The 24,083-nt window shown below is 41.8% G+C and overlaps 1 protein-coding gene and 1 non-coding gene across 2 annotated transcripts in view; one reads left to right on the top strand and one right to left on the bottom strand.

Moving 5' to 3' along the window:
* The first annotated feature begins 1,717 nt into the window (after positions 1–1,717).
* Positions 1,718–24,083, top strand: part of TM9SF4 (transmembrane 9 superfamily member 4) — a 51,968-nt gene continuing 29,602 nt past the window's right edge. The window contains exons 1-2 of the mRNA XM_041733107.1: positions 1,718–1,937; positions 23,293–23,406. Of these exons, the coding sequence (XP_041589041.1) occupies positions 1,923–1,937; positions 23,293–23,406 (129 nt within the window). The 5' untranslated portion in view covers positions 1,718–1,922. The remainder of the gene's footprint in view (positions 1,938–23,292; positions 23,407–24,083) is intronic.
* LOC121478481 lies at positions 10,244–10,354 on the bottom strand. The gene has a single exon (XR_005984488.1). It is a non-coding gene; the product is annotated as a U6 spliceosomal RNA (small nuclear RNA).

Below are 24,083 nucleotides of genomic sequence, written 5' to 3'. Positions count from 1 at the left end.
TTCTGGTGTATGTTACTGAAAGAGATTGAGATATGAAAGCCTTCCAGGGAAATAGAAAATACAAGGAATAATAGAAATAGAAATACTGAGGAAAAATAGAAAAAGTAATAGAAATACTGAGGAATGATATGTCATTCATGGAGTTTTGCTCCTTATCAGTCATCCCTCTTCATGTGTCTAGAAATCATAGGAAGCATCCAGGATTCAATCACGAGAAGAACTGATTGCAAGTTTGGGATCTATGGCTTACTAGCTATGTGACTCCAGGAAAATCTCTCCTAGGTTATCAATCTTTCCTCACCCTTGGGGATGATAACTGTTCTGCTATTCTTCAGGATGGTTTTGTGAGTCCTAAGAGTTAACAGATGTGTGTTTCAATTATCTACTGCAGCATGGGAAACCACTCCAAAATCTTAAACAACTGGGCTCAGCTGGGCAGTTTTTCTGTTCCATATGATGTTAATGAGGGTATGCATGTGGCTGCATTTCAGCTGGTAGTTCAGCTGGGGTTGGAATGTCCAAGATGACTTCATTTACATGTGTAGTACTCAGCTGGAGTTTCTAGAATATCTTGAGGAGTTGGTTGGGCCTCCCTCCCTCTCCATGTGATTCTCCCACGGGATAGCCATAGAGTGGAAGACAGTAGAAGCAGAAGCCACCAAGCCTCTTATGGCTTAGTCCAGAACTAGCAGAGTCAGTTGTACCACATTCTTTGGTCAAAGCAAGTAACATGACCAGCCAGATTCAAAGGAAAGAGAAATAGTCTACCTCCTGATAGAAGAAACAGCGTGATCACCCAAAGATAGGAAGACTTGTTGGCGGCCATCTTTGTGGACAGTCCACTACATTGGCACCCATAGGTGGGGGTCAGAGTTCAACTGTCCCCTGCGAAGAGATAGGACTAGATGAGAGTCTTACGAATGGCTTTGGCATAATGCTAAGGACTGTGGCACACAGCAAATGCCCAGTAAGTACTGATTTTTTTTAAATCATCATTATTCTTTTAACAACCTTTGGAAACAGTTACTGGTAGCACTGGTACTGTATCCACTTTACAGGGATACATGGAATAAATGAACTTTCTGGTCTCTCCCAATTTTAACACCATGACTCTTTGAGTCCCCTTTCCAAATATTGTAAATTGAGGCTTAGGAAGATTGATTTACTTCAGTCACACTTTTAGCTAACCAGACCATGGTGTAGTCCACATTCACAGATATCTTCCTCCACTAAATACGCTGCTTTTCATTCATTCCTTTAATTAAGTAGTGTATTGTACTGGGCACCTACCATCTACCCAAAGAAGTATACATAAGTATATAAGACAATTATTTATTGAATACACACTATGTAACGTCATTGAATCCTCATCATAAAGCTATTATAATTCCTTACCTATTTTGCAAATGAGAATAAGACAGAGTAAAGTTAAATAAAAGACAGTATCCTACCCTCATAGGGATTACAATCTATTAGAGAGGATATAAAATAGTCAAGCAAATAACTAGATATTTAATTACAAATGATTACAAATGTAGTTAGGTTTCTATGGGAGCCCTGGTACCAATCCCACGCACCAAATCAAGGCCTCAGGTAACCCTGGCAACGCCAATAGCAAATATGGCATCCAGAGAGCTGACGCGTTTACGCACACCTCCATTACCCACAATACAGTGGGGGGGGGGAGGAGCAGTCCCTGCCAGGAGTTAATATGGCTCCCATAGTTACACCATCCGCTCGTCACCTAATCAGCGACCACACTGCCCAGACCAAGCTGCCGACTAGCAGCTAACTCTTCTCGCCCCTTTGCTGACCACGACTACAGGAGTGACTGAAGCCAGGCAGCACCCAGCGGAGTTAAACTCCGTAACCAGGGAAACACCACTTCCGCTGACGTCATTACGGCGACACGTGGATCCAAGATGGCGGCTGCGATGGTGAGTGAAGGAGAGTCAGAGCTGGAGCGGGGCCCTTCGGGGGATCCCAGGACCTTCCAGCGGCCCATGCCTGGCCCGAGCCACCTCCGGGACCCCTAGCTCAGGCTTTAGGGACGTCTCTGACTGGGCCTGTTTCTCCCAAATTCCCCCTCCCCGACCCCGGCCCCGCATCAGGCTTGTCAAGGCCCGGAGTTTTGGGGGAGGCACCCGGTCGGAGGAAAGGTCTCGGTTACCGTCTCCGCCGGTTCCTATTCCTGCTTTGGTCTCCTCCTCCTGTGACCCCCTTTTTCTAATTTTCACTTGCCAGCCCCGGTGCCTCCGAAGAGCCGCCCTATTATTCCCACCCTTGCTCCTCCTCCTTACGTCCAGACTTTGCGCTCACCGCGGTCCGCCTCCCCCTGTCCTGACCAGTCCGCGGACGCGACCTCACCTCTGACCCGTCTCAGATCCTTTCCCTGTCTTCATGTCCACCTCCAGCCGTTCGTTCCCACCGCGCACAGGTCTTGACCCCCGCTACCCGGAGCATGCCCTTACACCCTCCTCCATTTTCTATCTCCAGACCCTCCCTCTAAACATTTATCTGGTCTTCTGTAAATCAGCCATCGACCTCTCTCCTGGGGAGCTTTTATCCCATTGGTTCTCAAACTTCACTGTGCCTGAGACTCTGGGGGGGGGGGGGTTGGGGGTCGGGGGGAGGCATGTTAAAAAATGCAGTTTCCTGAGCCCCACTTCCAAAGTTCTGGTTCATTAGGTCTAGGTGATGCCCAGGAACCTGCATTTCTATAAGCACACCAGTGAGTATGATGCAGGTGATTTGTGAACTATGTTCTGAAAAACACTCTCCTAGCCTTGTCTGGCTGCCTTCCCCTTGGATGCCCCACACAGCTCTTTAGGAAGAAGGTTCATTAGAATGGAGCTCATTAGGATGAATGAAGGCTGTGTATGGATGAGGGTGTGGGTGAAAAAACTGTGCCTGGAAAGTGGGTCAGAACTTACTGGCTCCTAGTACAGAACCCTGGAAGCAGACCTATGAAGGAGTGGCCTTTCTTTCAGAAGCTCAGCTCACATTCTGCTTGTCTAGAGACCAGAACCAGAATTGAAGTCACTTCGTCCTGAGTGATTTTTCTAGATCTTCTGTGTGTTGCTTCCTCAGCAGATACTTTCATCCTAAGAGTGAATGTAAAGGAAAACACAGGGAAAAAAAGGAGGTGACATTTGACTTTAGCAAAGGAAGATTCTTGTTTAAATTCTTTGGTGTTGGTTTTCTCCAAATAAGGGTAGGTTACTGGCGGACAATGAGTTGCCTCCTTCTGTTAACCAACAGATAACATCCTTTTTGTTTAATGAGGGACTCCTTATTTTTTCTTTTTTAATTTTTTTAAAGATTTTATTTATTTATTCATAGAGATGAAGAGAGAGAGAGAGAAGTAGCAGAGACACAGGCAGAGGGAGAAGCAGGCTCCACGCAGAGAGCCTGACGTGGGACTCGATCCAAAGTCTCCAGGATCATGCCCTGGGCTGCAGGCGGCGCTGAACTGCTGCGCCACCGGGGCTGCTCAATGGACTCCGTATTTTTTATTTTATTTCATTTACCTGAGAGAGAGAGACAGAGAACATAGGGAGAAGCAGACCCGCACTAAGCAGGGAGCTTGATGCAGGGCTCGATCCCAGGACCCTGGGATTATGACCTGATCCAAAGGCAGACGCTCAACTGACTGAGCTACCAGGCGTTCTTAAAAGGGGACTCCTTATTTAGAACCTGAGGTCAGGTAGAAGATATCCCAGCCTTGCCTGATTTCTGTGGTCTCAGACTTCAATTTAAACCATGAGTGATATGTTGAAACCAATTTTTTTCTGGACCACATTCAGAACAAGAATGGTATAAGAATATAACAGGAAAAGTCACACTTTCCCTTGCCATAGGGAAAAAGTTAAAGTGGCATTTGTAACATTGCACTGGATATTTCATGCCCTGTTCAGAGGTTTTTAAGAGGTAATAAGTTAGCAGTACATATTTCTGTCACACGTTGACTTAATCAACAAAAGTGAGTGCTCTGTGCCAAGACCTAGGAGTATAGCTGTGAATTAGAGGGTCAAGATGGAGCTTGTGGAGCTTTTCTAGTCTGAGGAGACGCAGTGAACAAGTAAACAAGTAGATGAACAAGGTAATGTAGATATTGGTAAATGCCGTGAAGACAGCAAGGCAAAGTGATAGTGATTGCAGGCAATGGAGTGATGCAACTACTTTGGATTAAATGGTCAGAGAAGGAACCAGCAACGCAAAGAGTTTCCCTAGTAAAGGAAATTGCAAGCGTAAAGGACCAACGTGGGAAAGAGCTTGGTATATATGAGGAACACAAGGCTGGAGGGGCTGAAGCATGGTGAGGGGTGGGGGAGGGATGATTCAATATGAAACTGGAGAGGCAGGAGCAGCTGTGTTTCTAAAAGCATGCTTATAATTGCAGTGGATTGTAGTCTACAGTTTGCTGTCTAAGGGCTGCATTTTGAAATAGACTGCTCTATAGGTGCTTCCCACCCCTCCAGAACATTAGGGGAGTCAACTGTTTTCAGCCTGCAGAGAAACCATGAGAAGGAGTTGGGATTTTCTAAGCTCAGTGGAAAGCACAGTGATTCAGTGTATGTCCTGTCACTTGGGAGTGTTACCCTGTGCTTTCGTGGTAGATACAGTAACTGATTTTAAGAAACTGAAGATATCATGTATACAGTGACCCACATAGGCCAGTGCATGAGAAACTTCATGTTTGATGCAATAGTGAAGATGTGTGGAAGTGAATTTGTTACGGAGGGATGTGTGTAATAGGCAAAATGAGGTCACATACAGACTGGAGTTTGGCCTGTGTCAAGCACTTTATCAAACGGAAGTCAGAATAGTCTCCACACCCTTGTTAACTGTTTCACAACCAGTGGGGATGGGGGGCTGTGGATCTGCTTTGGGATATATGAATTTGTTTGGCAATTCATACAACCAAAGAGGTACTAAGCTAGTGGATTTAGTGACTGTGGGAACAGGCTGGGTTTTTGGTTTGTCCTTTTATTTCGAAAGTTAGGGTTATGGGTACAAGTTTTTAGAAATATTTTATGGGCTTTTCCCTCCTTCCCTTTTTATAGTGAACGGCTCTTCTTCCCCAGGGGTTGGGCTGCCACCTGCCAACACAGACACAGGTCTGTGTTAGCATAGTGGGTGTTTCCTAAACCTGCAGGGCAAGACTTCTCTCACCATGGCAGTAGATTGATTAGCTGGTGTAAACAGAATTTCTCTCTAGTTTTCCTGCTTTCCTCCTACCCCTGGATTTAGATGGCTTTATGAAGTTACAGGATACTAACTTGATCCACCTAGGTCTTAGGTGAGAGGCAGACTCGTATCTCATTCTTTATGGAAATACTGAAAATATGGAACATACTCTGGGGATTATTACTTTGGTGTAACTTATAAAATGTCCTCTGAGTACATTTATAGGCATCTCAGGAGTCTGGAAACCTCCATTTGGAGAATAAAACTGTACTTTCTCACATATATCATTGTCCATACTGTCTGGGTTTTATCTTTTTCCTTTTTATTGGATATAACTCATATAACCCTAAAATTTACCCTTCTGAAAGGGTAAATTTACGCTTCATATAACTGGAATCCTATAATATATGGTGTTTTATATCTTTTTTTTTTAAGGCAACATAATGTTTTCTTTTTTTTTTTTTTTTCAACATAATGTTTTCAAAGTTGATGTTGTAACAGGTATTAGTACTTCATTCCTTTTCATGGCCAAATAATATTCCGTTGTGTGGCTGTACTACATTTTGTTTAGCCTTTCATCTATTGATGGATATTGGGATTTTTTTCCCCACTGTTTGGCTGTTGCAAATAACATTACTATGAACATTAATGTGCATGTATGTGTTTCTCTGTGAACACATATTTTCGGTTTTCTTGTGCGTACCTAGGAGTAGAGTTGCTAGGTCAGTTGACAGTATTTTGAGGTTATTTGGGTTTGATCCAGTCCAGAGGCAGGGTAATAGACTGAATGACAACAAGGTTCATTTGAGCAAATGGAGGCAGTGCTAGGCAACCCCCACAGTCCTAGTCAGAAGCACAGGAACTGTTTCTCATGGCAAAATCTAGTTGGTAGGAGACTGGAAGAGGAGGCCTGGGCTCTGCCACCAGTCCTATGTATAGGAAGTTGCTGTCTTGTCTGGGCATCACGTTTGGGTTGGTATCAGCCCATTGAGGATGGAGTGGAGTCCTGGAGCAGGAGTCAGCAGTCTAGGACTCGGTCCTGGCACTGACACTGATCCACCATGTGGCCTGGGGCAAACACCCTTGACTTTTTTGGTCTGTAGCCACATATGTCATATATGAAATTAAGGCTTGGACTTGATGGTTTCAAAATTTAAATTTGAAAATTCTAAAAAAATAAAAATAAAAAAAAATAAATAAATTTGAAAATTCTGTAGTTTAGAATACTCAAATTTAAGGGTTATTGTTTTGTTTTTTTCTTTTTCTCCCCATGATCATAGTTTCTGTAGTCTTTCCAAGCTACTGTCTATTGGTTGTGCTGTCTCTTTGATCTCTCCAGTTGCGCTGCCTGGCATGAATTCTGCAGGAGCCGCCGTGTTCCTTGGAGCTAAGGTGCCAATACCAGGCCCTGGTTCAGATGTGTTTCTCCTAGCAGTCCCTTTAAAGAAGTGTCTTAATCCTCTCAGGAAGTACAGAGGAGGCTGAAACAACATTAAGTTGCCTCTTGGTTTCTCTTTTACAACTTGGACAAAAGTTCCCCTTTGATCTTGGCATTAAAAGAACCAATCGCAGAATGGTGGAGAAGGTTGAGTTTTGATCTCTGGACACTGGCAGGAAGGTGGGAAGGACCCGGGATGAGTACGGCCATCTGGCCATAGACGAATGATAGCCACCTACCACACCCCAACCTGCTTTGATCCTTGAACCATTTGCTGACACTAGTGTTTCCCAAATGGGGCACTGTTGGGGACACCCAGGACTTCTCAGTTCCATCTCAGTCCTCTTCATTGCTTCCTTCTCTGCCTTCCTAACATGATTTCTCACCTCTGCATGAGCATTAAACTGACAGGCCTCCCCCACTGTCTGAAATCCCCAGGGTTTGTATTCTGAGGATATGCTAAGTGCTACTTATAGTCCTTAAAAAACAAAATCAAAGCACAAGTTGGAACTGAATTCTTATGGCAATTTAGAAGGGAGTTTGGGTGCCCTGGCAAGTCACTTAGCATCTTTGGGCCTCATTTTCTACTCATGGTACATCAGATGATAAGTTCGGCAGTCCATGGACCACATCCTAACATGGACTTGATTTGGGGGGTGGGGAGGTTGTTTCGTTTGGTTTGGTTTGGTTTTGACTGACCCAGAACTTAAAAGTTTTTGAGTTGGTTGCCAACATTTTCTTTTTAAAAATTTTATTCATTTGCGAGAGAGAGAGAGAGAGAGAGCGTGACAGAGAGCATGAGCTGGGACAACAGGGAGAAGCAGGCTCCCTGCTGAGCAGGGAACCTGACTCGGGGCTCAATCCTGTGACCCTGGGATCATGACCAGAGCTAAAGGCAGACACCAACCGACTGAGCCACCGAGGCACCCTGGTTGCCAACGTTTAATTGGGAGATTTCACATTTAAAAGCTTCTAGGTTTTCATTTTCTCCTGAGAATTTGGGCCCAGATTCCCTGTTAGGGGCATTCCCTATTCAGGGCCCTGCTCATCACTTCCTTCTCAGCACCTTCCTGTATCACCCCAGGGTAGTATCACCGTTTAGGTCACTTGCATGATCTCGCTAAGTGTTTGATTTTGCAATCCCTGAATAAACTAGTTTCTCTATAAAGTGTTTCCTACTCTGACATTCTGATTCAAAAGCTATTAAAAGTGTGTGGTAATCCCCTATGAGCCCTGATTTCAAGGGAGAAATTTCTACTCACACAATACATTTCAGTTGATAAACCATATGCCCATCCAGTATTTCATGTGATCCCTACAAAAGCCCATTTTACAGGTGAAAAAAACTAAGGCTTGGTCTAAGGACCCTGGGCTAGAATCTGATACTGTGATTGATTTCATAACTTTGGACAAGCTATTTTTTTTAAAACTGCAGTTAACCATTTTTAAAATCTTTGTACATGTGTGGTAAAACATATATAACAAAATATATCATTTTAAGTTTTTAAAGTTTACAATCCGGTGGCATTAATTACATTCACAGTGTTGTGCAACCCTCAGCACCATCCATCTTCAGAACTTTTTATCATCCCGTACTGATTCAGTTTCCTTATTTTTAAAATGAGGGGTGACGCTGTCCTTAAAGGATCACTGTGATTATTAAAATATGAGAGGAGCGTCTGCCTTCGGCTCAGGTCATGATCCCGGAGTCCTGGGATGGAGCCCCATATCAGACTCCCTGCTCAGCAAGGAGTCTGCTTCTCCGTCTGCCTGCAGCTTCCCCTGCTTGTGTTCTGTCAAGTAAATAAAATCTAAAAAAAAATATATATATATATATATATATCTCATATATATATATATATATATGAGAGGAGAGTGCCTGGCACAAAGCTCTGTGTAATTTTTCTGTTCCAAGATTTGAAGTCTTGCAGAGGTGAACAACTTAAGCCTGTTGCTTCAACTAACTGAGCATTCTTTTATAAATGCCCAGAGGGGAAGGTCAGTGCAGTTCTTGTGCTTTACTTGTGCACTTTCTGGCCTGAAGGCTTAGATCTGGTGGTCTGTTGCTTGGTGAAGGGTAGTTACTTTCACTGGGACTTCCACAGCTAGCTGTGGTTTTTTCCCTACTCCCAAAGTGCAGGTTTGAATCTTTCTCTGTATCTCTGCTCAACGGCAACTCTGTATCTATGGGCTCTGAAATGAACTCTACATTTTTAGAGCCTCCCAAGGCTAATTTGGTTCTTTTTTTTTTTTTTCCTTCCTCTTTTTCTTTTTGGCCTCTGAGTTCCTTAGCTCTGTGGGGGCTGCTTGGTAAGTGGTCCTTAGCTGTCATTAGCCCTCATGCAAGTGTGGTTGAACTCTTGGGGAGCTTCAACTGGTTGGGTAATTGATTTCAGTTAACTGTTGGCAAACTGTGCCCCACAGCCTTTTTCTTTCTATTCTTTTTTTCTTAATCTGGGGAGCAGTTACTACATGATCTTAAAATGGCGACTATTTTTGAGAAGGAAATAGAAGAATCTAGCTTACTGTATAGGAGGGTGCTGCTTTTGTGGTAGGAAATATGGAATGGGAACCAGGAACAAAAAAAGCTGTTCAGACAGGCCAGATTCAGTCGCTAGGTGATGCTATTAATGGGAAAGAAGACTACAAGGCAGGGGCCTCCAGAAGAGAAAATGTTAACTTCTGGCCACAGAGAGATGGGAGTGAACGAACTGATTTTTTAGATCTCAACAGGAAACCTCTTCTCCCCCCCACCCCCTTTCTTTTTGAAGAATTATTCACACCTTTTAAACTAGGTGGAGCAAATTTTAGGAGGTGAGGGGTACTTTTTAGTCCTAGGACTTCTTCATTGGACTCTTAGGAGAGTTTTTCTGCATGCCCAGTCCCCCCCTAGAATAAAATAGATAGGGAGGGCAGGACCTTGATTCTTGGGTCTCTTGAGCTTTATAACTTTCCAGGTCACCCATATCTTTGCCAGTGATGGGGTGTTAGATTACAGCATGAAGGGCTTCTAGATTGCTATCACTTTGCTTCTTGACATGCTGTCTCATGAGTTGGAAACCAAATGAAGCAAAATAACATTGAATGGGCTGGTTCACATGTTAGGACTCCCGCTCCTTTCTTGGCTCTGAACGGGTATTTGCTAAATAGTTAATTGGCTTTTCAGACTGAACTTCACATGGAAGTTCCTATGATGACCAATTAAAAATTAAAGGAAGATACAAAGGAATTTCCCAAGAAGCAGGTATTTTGCTACTCCCTAACTTCCCTACAGAAACGAACTATGGGACAAACATCCTTTAGCAGGCTGTCTGGGCTGCAGAGATAATGAAATCAGAGTCATAAGAAGTGGAATGGTAACCAGTACAAGGGTTTTATTTGGGGCCTATGAACTTCTAGGTCTTTGATCCTCCTGGAATCTGTGTTTTGAATTGTTTTTTTATTAGTTTCAGGCACACATAAAATGATTCAACAACTCTAAACCTATGCTCACCACAAGTGTAACTACCGCTTGTCACCATACAACACTGTTACAATATCATTGACTGTACTCTGTATATTGTACCTTTCATCTAGTGACATAAGATTCTCAGGGGGATCTATAGTCCTCTCTCTAAGGTTAGGGATTATTACTGATCTGGTTACTCACACCTCTTGCCCCAGGGGCCGTTGCTGATCTTCTCTGTATCATTCCAATTTTAGTGTATGTACTGCTGAAACAAGCACTGGTTACTCACACATCTGTTGCCAGAATCCCCTGTGCATCATTCTCATCTTATTGCTCCCATTTTCTGTACATTTTCAGGGGAATTTGCCCAAGTATTTTCAGAGGCATCCCATTTCCTTCTCCTTTTTAAGATGTAAATATTTATTTTGAATATAGGTGATCTACGTACATGCAATAAAGTTAGGATTAAAAAGCTTTAAATGAAAAGAAAGTCACCCAGCTACTCCTAGTCCATTCATCAGAGGTACATAGTCTTTGATTTAAAAAATTTTTTTTCTCCAGAATACTTTTGTACACATAAAAGTGTCTGTTTAAAAACAGTTTTTATTACAGGGACGCCTGGGTGGCTTGGTTGGTTTGATGTCTGCCTTCAGCTCAGGTCACGATCCTAGGGTCGTAGGATTGAGCCCTTTGTCAGGCTCCCTGCTTAGCGGGGAGCCTGCTTCTTCCTTTCCCTCTGCTGCTCCCCGCCCCTGCTCTCTCTCTCAAATAAATTTTAAAAATCATTAAAAAAAACCCACCACTTTTACTATAAAAAATGTTCAACATCTACAAAAGTAGAAGAAATAGTATAAGGAATCCCTATAACCCATCACCCACCTTCAGTAATTACCATTACATTGCCAGACTTGTTTAATCTCTAAATGAGTCCTTTGTTGAACTGGTTATTTTTTTTTCTTCAGGTTTATAAAGGTGCCATTTAACACCGTAAAATAACTGATTCTAAGTGTATAGTTCAGTGAGTTTTAGTGAATGTGTAGACGTGTGCAACCATCATCCCAATGACACGAAGTTTAGATTATTTCTGTCACCCCAGTAGGTTTCCTTAGAGCCAAGGAGTTTACACTTGGAGTCAGTCCCTGCTCCCACACCAGCCAACCTGATCTTTCCGTCTCTAGATTTGCCTTTCTTGGGCATTTCCCATAAGTAGAACCATACACCATGTAGACTTTTGCATCTGGCTTTAACTTAGCATAACGTTTATGGGGTTCATCAATGTCACAGGAATTGGGAGTTAACTCCTTTTTATTGCTGAATACTATTCCATTGCATGATTGTACTACATTTCCTTCCTTCACCAATTGATGGGTGTTTGGATTGTTTCCAGCATTGGACTTTTGTGATCAAAGCTATTAGGAACATTCATGTACAAGTCTTTGTATGGATAACTATTTCATTTTCTCTTGGGTAAATGCCTAGAATTGGAATTGCCAGATAGCGTGGTAAGTTTATGTTTAACGTTTTAAAGATACTGCCAAACTTTCCTGTGGCTGTACCATTTTACATTCCCATCAGTATACGAGGGTTTTACAGTTTCTCCACATCTTTGTCCACATTTGTCATCGTCTGTGTCTTTGAGGTTAGCCATTCTTATGGATGTATGGTGTCCCTCATTGTGGTTTTGGTTCACTTTTCCCTAATGACAAATAATATTGAACATCTTCTCGTGTTCTTATTAGCCAGTTGTATAATATCCTCTTTGGTGAAATATATATACAGGTCTTTTTTTTTTTTTTTTAAGATTTATTTATTTATTTATTCATGAGAGACACACAGAGAAAGGCAGAGACACAGGCAGAGGGAGAAGCAGGCTCCATGCAGGGAGCCTGATGTGGGACTCGATCCCAGGGCTCCAGGATCACGCCCTGGGCCGAAGGCAGGTGCTAAACCACTGAGCCACCCAGGGATCCCCTATACAGGTCTTTTGCCCATTTTTAAAATTGGGTTGTATATTTTATCATGAAGTTATAAGAATTCTTTATGTATTCTGAATAGAAGTTCTCTATCAGATATGTGATTCACAAAGATTTTTCTTCTAGTCTGTGACCTTTCATTTTATTTATTCTTTTAATTAAAAATTGAAGTATAGTTCACATTCTATATATTAGTTTCAGTTGTACAACTTGGGAATTGATATTTTCTATACATTATAAAATACCATTGTCATTTTACCATTGTCAGTGTAGTTATCCTCTTGACTGTATTACAGTATTCCTGACTGTATTCCCTGTGCTGTACTTTACATCCTCACGACTTAACTTATTTTATAACTAGAAGTTTGTGCCTCTTAATCTCCTTCATCTATTTTGCCCATCCTCCCATCCCATCTCCTCTGGAACCATTGGTTTATTCTGTTAAGATTCTGTTTCTGTTTTGTTCATTTGTTTTGTTGTTTAGGTTCTACATATAATTAAATCATAGGATATTTGTCATTGTTTGACTTATTTCAGTTAGCATAATGCCCTCTAGGTCCATGTCTTTAATTTCCTTAATGATAGCTTTTGAAGTGTAAAAGTTTTAAATTTTGATGAAATCTATTTTATCAATTTTTTAGATATGGATTGTGCTGTTGGTGTTGTATCTGACATCTTTGCTGAATTCAGGGTCACAAAGATTTTCTCATACCTATTATTCTAGAAGTTTTATAGTTTTTGCTTTTCTATTCGTGTCTAAGAAACATTTTGAGTTAATTTTTGTGTATGGTGTGAGGTTCCTTTTGCAAGTGGCTACCTAAATGTCCCAAGAACCATTTGTTAAAAAACTATCCTTTCTTGGGCAGCCCGGGTGGCTCAGCAGTTTAGCACCGCCTTTGGCCAGGGGTGTGATCCTGGGGCCCAGGGATCGAGTCCCACGAGTCCCATGTTGGGCTCCCGGCATGGAGCCTGCTTCTCCCTCTGCCTGTGTCTCTGTCTCTCTCTCTCTCTCTCTGTGTCTCTCATGAATAAATAAATAAAATCTTAAAAAAAACCACACAAAACTATCTTTATTGAGTTGCCTTGGCAATTCGTTGAAAATCAGTAAGTGTAGAAATAGAATAAGGGAAAAAAAAAAGAAATAGAATAAGGTTAGAATTTGTTATTTTTAAAAGTTGTTTTGGATGTTCTGGGTCCTTTGTGTTTCCATATAAATTTTAGGGTCTAGAGAACTAAATTGCCCTCCTCAGTTTACCTATATCTAGTGTATTCAGATTTTTTAAAGCTTTTTGATCCCCAATAGGTAAAAAATCAGATGTCATTATTTTGATTTGAATTTTTAAAATTATGAATGATGTTGACCATCTTTCTGTGTTTGGCGTTTTGAACTTTTCCTTTTTTCTTAACTGCCATTTTTATTCTTCTGGGTTATTTGTCCTTGATTGGTTTATACGAGCTCTTGGTATACTGAAGAAATTAGTCCTTTGTCAGATGTGTAGTAAATATTTTTACCCAAATAGTGTTTTCTTTATTTATAATGTATATATTTAAAAATTTTTCTTCCTTCTTCCATATATCCTTTTTCTTTATAATTTCTGGATTTTGTTTCATTCTTAGGAAACTTTCCATGTCAAGATTATATAAAAGTTTATTGGGGTGCCTGGATGGCTCAGTCAGTTAAGCTCCAATTCTTGATTTTGGCCCAGGTCCAGATCTCTGGGTTGTGAGATTGAGCCCCATGTTGGGCTCTGCTGGGCATGGGGTCTGCTTGAGATTCTCTTTCTCTCTCCCTTCTTCTCTAAAAAATAAATAAAATCTTTAAAAGTTTGCTTCCAACACTTCTATTTCAGTTTGTATAAGTCTTTTGTCTTCTCCAGTACTAATTTGGATAGCTCTATATTTTAATATTTCATAGAACATAGTCATCATTCAGTGTTAGATGCCATTATATCAGGATCATCGTTACATGCTCTTTGTCTTTTAAGGCAGCTCACTTGCCTGGAAAGAGCATATCTGTTCCTCTGCCATCTGACCTCAGGCAAGTTATTTCATCTCTGGATCTCAGGTTAACTAGCAGTCATCCATGAAATGGTGACAGAAATCCCCAGGCAGTTGTCATTGTGGGAATGGTGCAAGCACAAAGTAGGGAGTGGAAAGGACTGGGTACCACAGTGCCTTGTACTTACTTGGCTAGTGCTCAGTGCCTCTATGGCTTCTTGTTGCTTTTTAGTGTTGTTTTCCAGTAGGGTGAGTATTATCCTCATTGTTGTGTCTTTTCCTTTGGTTTTGGTTTGTGTGTGTGTGTGTGTGTTTGTGCTATTGGTTTGAGACTTTGAAACAGAAGCATGTTGAAGTCTTTCAGGATTTGCTTTTCATCTCTCTGCAACCTAAGCTCTCAGGGAGCCCTTCAGTTGTCTGGGGCAGCATCTCTCTCCTAAGATTGGAGGATTCTGTTTCGAAGAAGGTAGAACTGGAGCAACTTCTTAGATTTAATTGGCTTGATGACAACAGGAGATTGTAATCCTCTGCCCTGGCTTCAAATCACATATTAGAAAAGGCAAAAAAGTCTGATGTCTGGGTTTCTGGGAGTGGAAGGTCAGAACACATATATTTTTGATTAGCAAGAAATAAGGATGTTAACTGTGGGCTTTTCATATATGGCATGGCCTTTATTGTGTTGAGGTAAGTTCATTTTATACCTTTTATGTTGAGAATTTAAGTCATGAGTGGATATTGAACTTTGTCATATTCTTCTACTGTGTCTATTGAGATGATCATGTGGGTTTTTTTCTTTCATTTTATTGTGGCGTATCACACTGATTGATTTGTATATGTTGAATCATCCTTGCATCCCAGGGATAAATCCCACTGGATTTTGGTGTATGCTCCTTTAAATGTGCTGTTAAGATCAGTGTGCTAGGGATACCTCGGTGGGTCAGTGGTTGAGCATCTGCCTTTGGCTCAGGGCATGATCCTGGGGTCCCAGGATTGAGTCTCACATCATGCTCCCTGCGTGGAGCCTGCTTCTCCCTCTGCCTGTGTCTCCCATGAATAAATAAATAAAATCTTTAAAAAAAAAATCAGTGTGCTAGTATTTTACTGAGAATTTTTGCATCTGTGGTAATCAAGGATATTGGCCTATAGTTTTCTTGTGGTATCTTTGTCTTGTTTTGGTATCAGAGTGATGCTTACCTCATAAAATGAGTTTAGAAGTATTCCCTCTCTCATTTTTGGAAGAGTTTAAAAAGGATTAGTATTAATTCTTTATTGAACATTTGGAAGAACTCACCTGTGAAGGGAGGTCTTTTTTTTTTTTTAAGATTTTTTTTTTTTTAATTCATGATAGACATAGAGAGAGGCAGAGACACAGGCAGAGGGAGAAGCAGGCTCCATGCAGGGATCCCAATGTGGGACTCGATCTCGGGACTCCAGGATCACACCCTGAGCCAAAGGCAGGTGCCAAACTGTTGAGCCACCTGAGGATCCCAAAGGGAGGTCTTTGATTATTGATTCAATCCCCCATTTTTATTGGTCTGCTTCGATGTTTTGTTCTTGATTCAGTTTTGGGGGTTATGTGTTGCTAGGAATTTACCCATTTTTTCTAAGTTATGCAGTTTGTTGATGTATAATTGATTATAATCCTTTTTTTTCTGAACTACTTGTTAGCCTTCCCTCTCTTTTTCTCTTGTTGGTGCTGCTAAATTTTATTTCATTTCATTTAGTTTGTCAATTTTTATCTTTTCAAAAAACCAACTTCTGTTATAGGGACTTTTTTCTTTTTTCCTCTCTTTTTAAAAATTTTATGTATTTATTCATGACAGAGAGAAAGAGAGAGAGAGACAGGCAGGCAGGCAGGCAGAGGGAGAAGCAGGCTCCATGCAGGGAGCCCGATGTGGGACTTGATCCTGGGTCTCCAGGATCATCACACCCTGGGCCAAAGGCGGCACTAAACCGCTGGGCCACCGGGGCTGCCCAGGGTTTTTTGATTTTGTTTTGTTTTGTTTTTCTATTTTTAAAGTTCTCCTTTTCATTGATTTCTGCCTAATCTTTATTATTTCCTTTCTTCTGCTAACTTTGGGCTTCATTTGTTATTTTTCTGACCTCTTAATGTGTAAAGTTGGATATGGGGGGATCTTTTTTTTTTTAATGTAGTTGTTTACTTCTAGTACTGCTTTTGTTGCATTTTGTAAGTTTTGGTATGTTGTATTTTTATTTTCTTTTGTCTAAAGTACTTAAATTCCCATTTGAGTTCCTCTTTGACCCAATGATTGTTCAAGAGTGTGTTGTTTAATTTTCACATATTTGCATTTTCATTTTCCCCATGTTTTGTTATTGATTTCTGGTTTCATTCCATTGTGATCAGAAAAGGTACGTGGAATGATTTCAGTCATCTTAAGTTTGTTAAGACTTATTTTGTGAACCTACCATGTAATCTGTCCTGGAGAATGTTCTGTGTGCACCTGAGAAGAATGTGTATTCTTCTGCTATCAGGTGGAAGGTTCCATGTATGTCTGTTACGTCCATTTGGTCTGTAGTGATTTTTGAGTCAGCTATTTATTAATGTTCTGTCTGGAAGTTCTAGCCGTTATTTTAAATAGGGTATTGAAATCCCCTACTATTACTGTATTGCTGTCAGTTTCTCCTTTCAGATCTGTCAATATTGATTGGCTTTATACCTTTAGTGCTCTGATGTTAGGTGTGCATATAATTGTTATATCTTACTGTTTCAACTCTTTTGTCACTATATAATGACTTTCTCTATTTCTAGACACAGTTTTTTTATTTAGATTTTTTAAATTTATTTATTCATGATAGACACACACATATATATATATATATATATATATATATATAGAGAGAGAGAGAGAGAGAGAGAGGCAGAGACACAGGCAGAGGGAGAAGCAGGCTCCATGCAGGGAGCCCGACGTGGGACTGGATCCCAGGTCTCCAGGATCAGGCCCTGGGCTGAAGGCAGGTGCCAAACCGCTGCGCCACCCAGGGATCCCCTCTAGACACAGTTTTTAACTGAAAGTCTATTTTGTCTGGTATGAGTTTAGCCACCCCTGCTTTTTCTTTTGGTTACCACTTACATGGAATATCTTTTTTCTGTCCTTTTATCTTCAGCGCATGTGTGCAATTAGATATAAGGTGAATTTCTTGCAGACAGCAAATCGCTGGATCCTGGTTTTTTGTTTTTTATTTTTTAAGATTTTCTTTATTTATTCATGAGAGTCACAGGCAGAGGGAGAAGCAGGCTCCCTGATGTGAGACTTGATCCCGGGCCCTGGGATTATGCCCTGAGCCGAAGGCAGATGCTCAACTGCTGAGCCATCCAGACATCCCTGGTTCTTAATTTTTTTTATCCATTCAGCCACTCTCTGTGTTTGGATTGAGAATTTAATACATTTACTTCCCAGGTTATTCTAATATGCATCAGGATTGAGAACCACTATCCTAGATGTACAGATAGAGTATGAGATAATAGATGTTCTCAGGGAGTCTCAAACTAGGTTCTGGGAGGTGGAAAGGTGGGAGGTATCAAGCACTCCTTAAATTTGAGGATTAAAAAAAATCAGATTCTCAAGGGGACACAACAAAGATTAAGAACCAAAGTATTCAGGGGTGCCTGGCTGGCTTAGTCAGTGTAATATGTGACTCTTGATCTCAGGGTCATGAGTTCCAGCATAGTTAGGCATAGAACTTAACAAAAAAACTATGGCATTCAGTTTGTGTGAGTGGATAGTTTTGTATTTTTTTAGATCAGAGGTTGGTTGGTGTTTATTATTAATTTGTTTGAGTACTCCCATAACAAAGCTAGACAAGCAATTAGTGCAGATAGAGAGATGGCAGAAACTTAAATGACTGTAATTCAACATGAAATGTACTACAGTAATGCCTTAGATTAGTGCATATTTAAATATGTCTAACTTAAACACTAATCCTTGAACATGTATAGTTGTGAAAGTTCAGTTGGGTATTGGGTATTTTCCATTCTTCTGCCTCAAGTGACATCATAGAGATATTTACAAGGTGCCTTGGGAAAAAAAGGAAAAGAATAATTCCCCTTGTGGAGATCTGAGGCATTCTTGAAAGAAGAAACATTTCCACTGGGCCTTCAAGGGTCGAGAGAACTTGAATAGGGTGATGGCACGTGTCAAAAACAGCTTGAGCTGAGGCTTGAAGGAAGCCTCACTTGACAAGTATGCTTACCAAAAGCCAAAATGATCTTAGGATCTTCCTGAAGGCTTAGAAGGGAAAGGTAGAAGGTGCTGATAGAAAGGTATCTTGGGACCAGCAGGTGGAGGGAGGCCCTTCCAAACCAAGCTAGAATTACTCTAACCTAGGTGTTTAGAATGATGGAGGGTTTTTTGTTTTTTTTTTGTTTTTGTTTTTTTGTTGTTTTTTGCCTGATTTATCTTACTATTTTTCTGATATGATAAAATTGCTTTATAACCCCCTAAGAAAAATTAGAAAATAGAGATATACAGAAAGGAAGAAGGTCCATCACTCAGGTAACCCATTTTTGCCTGCTAAACATTTTTCTCAAAGATAACTGTCTTAAAAAGGGCAGATCCTACTATACAGTGTTCTATCCCCTGCTCTTTCTACTTAAATCTAAAGCTTAAACATTTGTACTTAAGAAATATTTTGAGTACATGAATAGGTAAGTGGATACACCGTAATTTAACCCATTCCACTAATAATGGATATTTTACTATTAAAGGCAGTGAACAGGGATCCCTGGGTGGCGCAGCGGTTTAGCGCCTGCCTTCGGCCCGGGGCGCGATCCTGGAGACCCGGGATCGAATCCCACGTCAGGCTCCCGGTGCATGGAGCCTGTTTCTCCCTCCTTCTGTGTCTCTGCCTCTCTCTCTCTCTCTCTCTCTCTCTCTCTCTCTCTGTGTGACTATCATAAATAAATAAAAATTAAAAAAAATAATAAAGGCAGTTAACAATTCCACTATTTATTAATTTTTATGTTATCATGTTTTTTTAGAGAGTGAGAGAACATGCATGCATTTATGTGAAGGAGGAGGAGGGGCAAAGGGAGAGAATCTCAAGCAGACCCTATGCTGAGCACAGAGCCCAATGCAGGGCTCGACCTCATGACCCTGACTGAGATCATGACATGAGCCAAAATCAAGAGTTGGACACTTAACCAACTGAGCTTCCCAGGTGCCCCTGATTTCACTATTTTAAATAACGCTGTGGTGGGGCAGCCCAGGTGGCTCGGGTTTAGTGTCGCTTTGAGCCCAGGGTCTGATCCTGGAGTCCAGAGATCGAGTCCCACGTCAGGCTCCCTGCATGGAGCCTGCTTCTCCCTCTGCCTGTGTCTCTGCCCCTCCCTCTCTCTCTCTCTCTCTCTCTCTCTCTCTCTCTCTCTCTCTCTGCGTCTCTCATGAATAAATAAATAAATAAAATCTTTTAAAAAATAAATAAATGCTGTAGTGAACATCCTTTTATGTACATTTTGGGGTATTTGCCATATTTTTCTTAATATGTCTCAAAGTAGAATTGCAGGTTAGAGTATGCACTTGGGGGGGCTTTTGATAGAGTGCCATATTGCCCCCCTAAGGAGTGTTCTAAATAATTATCCCTCCAGCCCTATGAGAATATCTGAATAGTGACATTTTCATATATAAAACTGACAGTGTCTTCTTTTTTTTAAATTTTTATTTATTTATGATAGTCACTCAGAAGGGGGGGGGGGTGGGCAGAGACACAGGCAGAGGGAGAAGCAGGCTCCATGCACCGGGAGCCCGACGTGGGATTCGATCCCTGGTCTCCAGGATCGCACCCTGAGCCGAAGGCAGGCGCCAAACCGCTGCGCCACCCAGGGATCCCGACAGTGTCATTTTGATGCAGTCATTTCTAAACTGGACTTCTGAATTTTTTGGTTGTCAGCTTATATTATTCAAAGATTATAGCACATTAAGGAAATACCCTTTGCTATTTTTCATCTGTTAGATCCTTGCTTTAAGATCAATTGATTTGTGGTTTACTGGTAGTATCTTTGTGTGAGGATTGTCTGTTTTCTGCATCATCTTTCAAAAATTCAGAGTTCGGGCGCCTTGGTGGCTCAGTCAAGTGTCTGCCTCCAGCTCAGGTCATGATCTCAGGGCCCTGGGATCAAGCCCCAAGTCAGGCTCCCTGCTCAGTGTGGAGCCTGCTTCTCTCTCTGCTTCTGCCGTTCCCCCTGCTTGTGTGTTTTCTCTCTCGCTCACTCTCTCTCTCTCTCAAATAAATAAAAATCTTTAAAAAAAAATTCAGAGTTGGGTTGTTTTTTTAAAAAAAACAAAATTTGTGTGGCAGTTTATGCCAGTACTGCAGGATTTGTTTTCCTTGTATTTTAGTTAACTGGAATTCAGGTACCAAGAGGAATTAGGGGAAAGAGGATAGGGCTTATTTCTCTTACTCAAAGCACTCATATTTCTAAAGACTGACCAGTGAGGCCTCGCACAGGGTTCCAGGGAGGGTGGGCCAGAATCTTCTGACAACAGGTCAGTTGGAGGAAATAATCTGATCGAAAGGAAATCAGATGCTAGAGGCAGCCCACAGTCAGTAGACTTTCCATCACAGAAAGAAAGAATAAATTCTGTTTTTGTTACTGCATTCAAGGCAAACCCATACTACTAAGCCCTTCCCCTTGTGAATACATAAAATGTCTCTAGAGGGATTTTCAAGGAACTGGTGTTAGCAGTTGTCTGTGGGGAGCCCAAGTGGGAGGAAGATTTATTTTTCATGGTATACCCATTTGTACTGTGTTTGAATTATTTACTATAATTGTGCTACTTTTTCAAAACATTTTTAAAGCTGGTTATTTCTTATTTATTTAAAAAAAAGATTTTATTTATTCAGAAAGAAAGCACAAGTAGAGGGAACGACAGGCAGGAGGAGAGGGGGAAGCAGACTCCCCACTGAACAGGGAACCTGACATAGGGCTCGATCCCAGGACCCAAAGATCATGACCTCAGCCAAAAAAGGCAGATGCTTAACCAGCTGAGCCACCCAGATGCCCCTAAGCTAGTTTATTTTTTAAAAGCCTTGCCCCCTCGTGGTTATATGAGATGTTAACATTAGAGGAAACTGGGTCAAGAGTATATGGGAATTCTCATAGTATCATTGCAACTCTTCTGTAAATCTGAATTTATTTTAAAATGAAAAGGTTTTTTTTAAGGGACAGAATGGAGAAAGTATTCTTTTCCTATATAGAATCTTACCCCATGATATAATTTTCTAACATCTAGTCTTGTCATTTCTTTTAAAGATCTTGCTTTTACCTACTCTGAGTTGTGCTGACCTCTTGATTACTGAATACAATGTCTTAGTCATCTTTCAGTGTTTTTATTGCACTGTTGTTTCTTATTTCATAATGAACATCAGCTGGCAGACACTTATAAACATTCCTAGCAAATCAAGAGAGAAACATTCTGAATTTATTACTTTTAAGACTTTGACCAAGCTATGTATCTACGAAAAGTACACCAAGCTCAGAACCTTAAACGTTTTTTTTTTTTTTTAAAGAATTTTATTTATTAGAGAGAATGCGTACATGCAGGGGGAGTGGCAGCAGAGGGAAAGGGAGAAGCGGGCTCCCCCCTGAGCTGGGAGCCTGATGTGGGGCTCCATCCCAGGACCCTGGGATCATGACCTGAGCTGGCAGATGCTTAACTGACTGAGCCACCCAGGTGCCCCAGAATGTTAAACTATTAAAGCCATTTTTTCTTAGCTTGTGCTGTTGGTAAAAATGGAGATGAGTCTACATTTTTGGCAGGCCCCATGAATGATTCTAATTCCTTATGAAACTGAGTCCAATAAAAGTCATCCGAGTGCACACATGTGTGCTGGTGTGTGCGCTTGTGTGTGTGTATGGCAATAACTTGAAGGATAGAGAGGCTGTGGAGGCAAGGTGATCAGAAGGCTATGACCAGTGTCCAGTGAGGGGAAACGAGGGTCTGAAGTGCTGTACCAGTATAGGGGATAGAGAGAGTCCGTGATCCAGGTGTCTGGATAAGAGTTCCTTTTTCACACCAGGTGGAGAGAGGGAATCGGGAAGCTCTTCTAATTCCTTGAGGGGTTGACACATGTGAATGAAGGGAAAGAGAGGTTTTGATGGAGTGTGTTTCTTGAGGCCCGTAGCTGGTCTTTCTTTCTTTTCTTTCTTTTCTTTCTTTTTCTTTCTTTCTTCTTTTCTTTCTCTCAAAATATTTTATTTATTTATTCCTGAGAGAGAGAGAGAGGCAGAGACACAGGCAGAGGGAGAAGCAGGCTCTATGCAGGGAGCGCGACGTGGGACTTGATCCCGGGTCTCCAGGATCAGGCCCTGGGTTGAAGGCGACGCTAAACTGCTGAGCCACCAGGGCTGCCCATAGCTGGTCTTTCTTGCCTTTAATCCCCAGATGACTCTCCTGCATGCAGGTCATTTACTGAGTGCCTATTGAGTGCCAGGCAGTGGGGACACATAGTCCCTGCTCCCACAGAGAGCGCATTCAAGCAGAGGGTGACAGACTGCACAAAGAAACAAATGCATGTTGAATATGTCAGGAAGATAAATCCAGGAAGAGAAATGAAGTATGGGAGTGGAAAATGGGTAATGGGAGTCCCGAGGGTGCTGTTTTAGATAGGCTTGTCGGTGAAGACTTTTCTGAGGACCTAACATTTGAGAGAGACATGAATAAGGGATGAGATTAGCCCCGCAGGTGTCTATGGGAAAGGCATTCTGGTCAGGGTGATGGCCCTGAGGGTTAGAGACAGCAAGAAGGCCAGCATAGCTAGGGCTAAGTCAGGAGGAGTGTGGCGAGTGATGGGTCAGTACAATCTGGGGATGGCTTATAGGAAAATATATTTGTAACATAGGAGCTTCCTGACCAAGTGAATCTATTCCTGTATAGAGAAAAGGGAATCGGTGGAATATTGTGGAGCTTTGTTTCCTGCTAGCTATGTTGGAAAGCAACACAACATGTAGTGGTGAAAAGAACATTGGTCTGAAAGTGGGAAGCCACAGCTACTATAGCAGTCTTCCCTTTTGCCCCCGTAGTAATTACTTCACTCACTTTGTGACTCATTTCTGGAAGTGCAGAAGGAGTGCCTTGTGGGACTCAGGGGTATTTGGAAGGTGACACAGAGTGTGGGTGAGGCTGGGTCAGTTAAAGCAGGTGCAAAGGTGCTATAACTTGATCTGCCTCAGAGAGAGATTTACAACTTTCCTCCATTCCAACTATGATCTCTCTTCTTCCAAGCAGGATTGGTTGCCGTGGTCCCTATTGCTTTTCTCTCTCACATGTGATACACGCGCCTTCTATGTTCCTGGGGTCGCACCAATCAACTTCCACCAGAATGACCCTGTAGAAATCAAGGTAGGTGCATTTCCAGACTGTTGAAGCCTCTATGCTGGGCAGTCTGGCTGGAGGACCCCAGTGAGATGGTCCTGTCTGTCCCATGCTTGCGGAGAACAAAAGCTAGTGCCGGTGACTGGCAAAAAACAGGTTTGCTACATGCTATGCTGCTGGAAGGGGAGTGCCCTCAGGAGCCCATGGTTCCAGGAGCCCTGCCTCTTCATCCCTCTCTCCCCCTCCACAGGTTTTCCCGTGTGAATGTGTTCTTGATCTGTGTCCCTCTCTGTCTGGCTCTGGCTCTGGCTCTGGTTCTTTCCATGTCTGTGTTTCTCATTCTCAACCTCACACGTGTCTCTGTTTCTAGTTACATCTATCTGTCTGTCTGTCTCAACCCACCTCCCTATTTCATTGGCTCCATCTTCCTTTCTGTTCACAGCTTCTCTCCGCATGACTCAGATTGTCTGCGCACGCACAGCCTATTAGGGCCTCTGTTTTCACTTGCAGCTTCTGCCACCAGCTGGATGCTCTAGTTCAGGTTTTCCAGACTGCATCCTGCCTGTCTGAGTGGTAGTATATGAAATGATTTTAAGTAGTTGACAAATTTATTTTATCTTCATACCTATTTTCTTTTAACGTATACTAAGAAATATAGCTGCTACTTTAACTCATGATTTTACAGCTGCTGTTGGTTTTCCGTT

The sequence above is a fragment of the Vulpes lagopus genome, chromosome 18, assembly GCF_018345385.1.
Source record: "Vulpes lagopus strain Blue_001 chromosome 18, ASM1834538v1, whole genome shotgun sequence".
NCBI lineage: Eukaryota > Metazoa > Chordata > Mammalia > Carnivora > Canidae > Vulpes > Vulpes lagopus.
The sequence above is the reverse complement of the archived record's forward strand: the minus strand, read 5'-3'. Positions and strand labels throughout refer to the sequence as shown.